Source organism: Aegilops tauschii, chromosome 1 (assembly GCF_002575655.3).
Source record: "Aegilops tauschii subsp. strangulata cultivar AL8/78 chromosome 1, Aet v6.0, whole genome shotgun sequence".
NCBI lineage: Eukaryota > Viridiplantae > Streptophyta > Magnoliopsida > Poales > Poaceae > Aegilops > Aegilops tauschii.
The window spans coordinates 209,821,471-209,827,574 of NC_053035.3; the positions used below are offsets into that span (position 1 = coordinate 209,821,471).

At 47.0% G+C, this 6,104-nt stretch overlaps 1 protein-coding gene across 1 annotated transcript; it reads right to left on the minus strand.

Annotated features, from left to right (window-relative positions):
- Positions 1–3,101: 3,101 nt before the first annotated feature.
- LOC109750844 (xyloglucan galactosyltransferase KATAMARI1 homolog) lies at positions 3,102–5,433 on the minus strand. Its single transcript, XM_020309783.3, has one exon. It carries the CDS (start codon positions 5,157–5,159, stop codon positions 3,498–3,500), a length of 1,662 nt encoding a protein of 553 aa, XP_020165372.1. The 5' UTR covers positions 5,160–5,433; the 3' UTR covers positions 3,102–3,497.
- Positions 5,434–6,104: the final 671 nt, after the last annotated feature.

The window sequence follows — 6,104 nt, forward strand, 5'->3', positions numbered from 1 at the left end:
GAGACCTAACCCTAACCGTCGCCCCTGCGCTCTCTCTCTCTCGCGCGTGCACGCAACGACGGCGCCCCAGCGCCGGCGACCACGTCTTCGTCCACGCCATCCCTCCTTCCACTCCTACAACCTGAGACCACGCCCTGGTAGGGATCCGGTTTCTACCAGCAATTTTGAAAAAATGCCATGTGTGTATTATCATACTCCCTCCGTCTCAAAATAGTGTCTCGACTTTACACTAACTTTACTTTAAAGTTGTACTAAGCTTAAGATATTTATTTTGGGACGGAGGGAGTATATGTTAAGAGTATTTTTTGCCATTCTTCTTTAAGAATCAAAATGTTAGTAAAACTTGCCATCTGTTAAAAATAGCACCATGCCAAAATGTAAAATAGTTTGTTCTACTCGAATGGAAATTTTTTGTTTTCATTACTTTTTCTCAGGTTTTTTTTGTCATCGTCTTACACAAAACAATGGCAATTTAGGATCTGATGGCAAATTAGTAACATATTTTGTAAAGTGACATGGAAATTTTTGACAAAACCACATGGCAAATTTCTTAGGTAATTTTTAAAAAGTAAAATAAAAAAATCGAAATTTTATTTGCCATGTCACCAACATAGCTTTTGTCATGTCACCATTACAACTTTTGCCATGCCACAACCACACTTTTTGCCACGGAAAATTCGTTAAACTTTTTGCCATGGCAAAAAGCTAAAACCTGTTGCCATGCAAACCTACACATATTTTTTGTAAAGTCATTTTTGCCATGATTTCTTTTCTCATGGTCACATGAAAAAATCATAATAATTTTTTGTTTGTAAAGATGGCAAATTTAGGTCTTTCAAAACACTTTTTCCCCAAAACATGGCAAATTGTTTAAAAATAATAATAGAGAAACTACTCCAAATAAGATTGTGTGCCACACACGTGGCAACTTTTAAGTTTTTTCTTCTTCTTATGGTCACATGGTAATTTCAAAGCACCATTCTACAAACACATGGCAATTCTCATGAATTTGTTTTCTATGTCATGAGGCAACGATATGGACTTTTTGATCTGCACATATGGCATTTTTTACAACCATTGTATTTTTTTACCATGCTAATTTCAGGAAAACAAAAGAGGTCACATGGCAAAAAAAACACACGCAAAGGTTGTGTCAACAAAACCATGGTATGTTCTTTTCTGTTTTCTTGTTTATTGTGTTTGGAACATTTTTTTAGTGCACACTGTGCCTGGCCATTTTTCTATTTCACTCTTGCTTTATTTCAAAAGAAAAACAGTTAACTAGGTTTCTGGTGGCGTAGATCACACTGGGTCTGCGCTGGAGCGAGGCACTCACTAAAGGGAGCTCCTATTGGCGAGGTGTGCCCTCCAGGACGTGCGAAATCACTAATTAAGAAGTACTCTTTACAAAGATCAATCCCACCTCTTCAGGGTGTGACAAGTGATGCATTGGATGTGCGCCAATTGTCGCAGCATGAGAGTTCTCCTTTTTTCGTAGATCCGTTTATTCAAAATGTTGTATCTCTTAAACTGTGCGTCTAAACCATTTTCACCGTTGGATTTCTTGCGTCGAGACCTTCAAAATTAGATCCTATGTTGATAGGTATGTATGAACTTTTTTCACAAAAAAAATGAAATAGGAGCACACTTTTTCTCTTTTCAAAAAGAGGCGTCATTGTGCCTTTTGCGGAAGCAAATTTGTGCCTCGACGACAAGTAAACCCGTGTCTCTCGCGGAAGGAAGAAAGAAACCACATTTTGTTTTTCATTTCCGAGAGGCACACTCGCGGAAGCTTGCCTCTACGAGAAGCAAATCCGTGCCTCTTACGAAAGGAAAAAAAACGCGTCATTTTCTGTTTTTGAAAGGCATGGCCGTGCCTCTCGCGGAAGCAAATCCGTGCCTCTCGTGGAAGAAAGAAAAACACGAGTTTTTTCATTTCTGAGACGCACGGCCGTGCCTCTCGTGGAAGCAAATCCTTGTCTCTCGCGAAAGGAAAAAAGAATACACGTTTCTCTTTCGTTTCCGAGAGGCACCGCCATGCCTCTCGCGGAAGGAAAAGAGAGAAAACATTTTTCTTTCATTTCCGGAAGGCGTGGTTGTGCCTCTTGCGAAAGTGAAATAACAGAAAACATGTTTTTTTCCTGTTTCCGAGAGGCGTGGCCCTGCCTCTCTAAGAATGACCTGTGGAAAATATAAAAGCTGAAAAACAAAAAAAACACGTGTGAAAAAATAAAATAAAAACAAAAATTAGAGGGAGCTCACAGATTGCGACACGTGGCGGCGGCTGAGAGCACGCCAAGTGGCGTGCTCTCCGCCCACCCCACCAAACCTTTGCGGGGCTCCGAACGAGTACTCGTTCGTTAGTTACTCCCCGGGACGCGGTAACTCCCACACTACCCCCTCCACCCCACCCCCCGCGCGCACCCTGTTGGGCCGGCCCATGTTCGGGGTAGGACACCGCCTTTATTTATTTATTTTTATTTTCTGCTTTTCATTTTTCCCTCGCTTCCCCGAGAGCGCCCTTCTGGCCCGGCCCATTTGCGGGGCAGAACGGCACCCGTTTTTTATTTTTCTTTTTTCTTTTCTTTAAAATAATTGAGGATTTCACAAAAGTCCAAATTTCTAAACAATTGTGAATTTTGAAAAAAAAACTGTTCAAGAAATAATAAAATGATAGCGAATTCAAAAAAATGTTCACTATTTTCAAAAAATGTACAAGAAATCATAAAATGTTCAAAGATTACAAAGAATGTTTGTGATTTTGGAAAACTGTTCGATCATTCAAAACAATTCATGATTTTGAAAAATGTTCATGAGTTTGAAAACAATTCTGTGATTTCAAATATCAAATCAAAAAAAAATTGTTCCCAAATTTCTAAAAAACGTCATTGGTTCAAAAAAAATCGCTGATTCAAAAAAAATCATGAATTGGAAAATGTTCATGCATTTTATTTTTTTGTCAATTTCATAAAATGTTCGTAAATTTCAAAAATTCTTCCTGAATAAATTTTCATCGATTCAAAAAATCTTCATGAGTTTTGGAAAATGTTCACAATTTAAAAAAATGTTCACTAATTTGTGAAAAATTTCATGATTTCAAAAATGTTAACTCTTTCTAAAAAATGTTCATGATTGTTTTAAAATTTTACGAATTCAGAAATGTTCTAAATTTTATGCCTTAAACCATTTTACAGGCCGTTATATTTTGGCATTGAGACCTTGATCCTCGCCTCAACAGAAAGAAAAAATGATGCATGCACAGCCTGGCGCTGAATCAAACTTGAAACTTGCACTGTCTGAAAACGAAATGGCACATGTGCTACATAAAGTTTAAATGAAAATAGATGATTACCCCCTGATCTATGTACTAAAAAAGTACTCCGTTCATTCCATATTTTTTCTCGTGATTTATTTTGAATTTAAACTAAAACCACGAGAAATATTATGGAACGGAGGGAGTACATCAAAACCACATAATCCAGCAACCAGGAGCTAAGCTAATTGAAGGCAAACAAGGGATCCCATTCATGGGGATCCTCAGCCTTCTGCCCTTCTCCCAACAATGGGTATTTCCAACTATACATCTCTGGCTTCTCATCCTCTGCACGGCCCTCCGCGATGCGTTTCCTCATCTTCGCCACCTTCCGAATGACGCCCCACAGCGCCAAGTCGAACGCGTCATTCACGGTCGACTCAAGCTTCGTTGACGTGTCACTGTAGGTCACCGCCGGGATGAGGCCCACGACCGCGCCCCTCATCCTCTCGACGGCTTCCGGCGGTATCCGCCGCAGCCTCTCCTCCACGCTCACGTTCCTGCGCACGTCCTCCTCCGAGATGTACACCGAGTAATCGGTGTGGTTCTTGGGCAGGTGCCATGTGTACTGCACGTACGCCGTGCCGGGGTGGAAGAAGACCGGGATGCAACCGGCGAGCACGGCGTCGAAGGCCAGCCTGCGCGTGTACCTGTCGCCCCGCGGCTGGAGGCAGAACGTCGAGCTCTGGAAGAGTTTCATGACGCTGGCCGGGGAGTCGCACTGGTTGCTCGGCCCCTTCGTGCACTCCATCAGCGAGCAGGCGGCGGACGCCCTGCACTGCTCGACGAGGTTGCTTGCGATGGACTTGCTGTCCTCGGCGTGGGCGCCGGCGAAGGAGAAGAGCCACTGGCGCTCCAGCCCGCGCACCCGGTCCTGCCAGAAGAAGGTGGCCTCGTCGGTCGCCGGGTGGAATGCGGTGGGGTACGGGATGGCGGCGTCGTTCCGGTCCCACGGGCTGGCCTCCACTACGATCGCGGTCATGTTCCGGACGGCTGGCAGGCGGAAAAGCTTGTTTCCCCACTCAGTGTCGACGTCGCCCTGCCGCCGGAAGTCCCACGTGGTGCGGCCGGCGACGAAGAAATGGTCTCGACCGCCCAGGGCGCGCCACTCGGGGCGCGCCGTGACCAGATCCACCATCTCCAGCGCCATCGCGTCCCGCGTGGAGACGTTGTGCCCCCAGAGGTGGCGCGCCACGTCGAGGCCGGCGTAGAACGGGACGTAGACGGCAGACGCGAGGGAGGAGTCGTTGGTGAGGCACTCGTACCGCTTGATCCGGTCGTGGAAGATGACGTCCAGGGCGAGCTCGTCGGAGTCGTACCACCCGGTCTCCTGGAGCACGCCGCCGTCGCCGCCTCTGAGCCGCGGGCCGAAGCCGCCGTTGGCCGTGTACTTGCACATGCCCTTGGACGGGGAGAGGTCCTCGCAGTCCCAGACCATGTCCGTGTTGAAGCGGGAAGGCAGCTCCTGGACGTAGATGTACTGGCCGGTGCACAGCTCTCGCCTCCGCCTCGCATCCGCAGCAGCGAGCTCGCGCGCTTCGTTGTCGGCCGAAACCTTCCGGTCGCCGGTGTCACGCCGAGGCGGGACGGCAGGGTCGGAGAAGGGCGACCCGCCGCGGCGTCGCGAGGACGCAGGGCCGTGCTCGACGCGCGCGACGCCGCCGTGGGCGTAGTCGTAGCAGTGGCATGCCAGCATCGAGAAGGCGGCGGCGATGATGAGGAAGGAGCAGAGGCGGGAGCAGCGGCTAGGCCGCTTGTATGACTTGTCCGCCTTGCCCGTCGTCTCCTCATGCATCTCGCCGCCCGTCGACGGCGGGAGGGCAGCAGAGTTGTGTCGCTTCATCATACCCGGGGAGGCGCGAGAGCATGAAAAGAAGAGCCTTGGCTCCACAAAGCAGCGAGCGGGCAGCTAGTTCTAGCAGCAGTCTTGGTGTTCACTCCTCGGTGATCAGTGTCTCAGTGACGACAAACATAGTGGGGATCTTAAGTCAATTTTTGTGCACTCTACGGTCTGCGATGGGATCAAGCAAAGCAAGTGTAAATTAGTAGTAATTTAAGCAAAGAAACAAGGAACGTGCACATGAGATGAGTAATCTCAAGGATTCAGAAGTCAGCTTGTGGCCATGTCAGAAAAGATGCATCCACCCACACCCAGTTGATAGGATGGCAGAATGCTTCTTACTTCTAATTATGACAGATATTACAAGTCCAAGTGGCACATCAGAAACTGTGCGTGTCAACAAACTGTTCACAGAGGAGTATACTATTTGCAAACTGGCTTGAATATGGCATAGTCATTCGTGGAATTATCTTTGGATTTGAATGGCGAGGCTCTCTTCAGTCTTCTGTCCCCGTCTCAGTTTCAGAGAAACGACATCTACTGCCACTCGTCCCTCGAGTGCAGAATCAGATCAACCATCCACCTCTTTGAGATACCCAGCGATCAATCTCTGACAAGATCAGTTGATCGCGCGATTTGAATCCACTTACTTGAGTTGAGTGACCCGTATTGCCCCATTCATCCAAGACCAAGAGAACGGGGGCGTGAGTGGTGAGATTCTTTTTCTGAAGCTTCTTGTCAGATTCATGGCAGACTCTCGCGCTGCTGATCGTCCCTATAATACTCTTGGACAGCTTGGTTATGCGCGTGATTCGCTTGCATGTTTAGAACTACTGGATCTAGCCAAACTGGCATGGGAGTTCCTTGATAAAATAAGTCAAGTCAGCCATCTTTGAGAAATACTGTACTGGGACAAGTCAGTCAGACGCAGGTTTTTTGCGAGTAAACTGT

What these genes read in the sequence shown, in the direction of transcription:
- LOC109750844 (XM_020309783.3), bottom strand. Translation starts at nt 5,159, where the DNA reads ATGATGAAGCGACACAACTCTGCTGCCCTCCCGCCGTCGACGGGCGGC.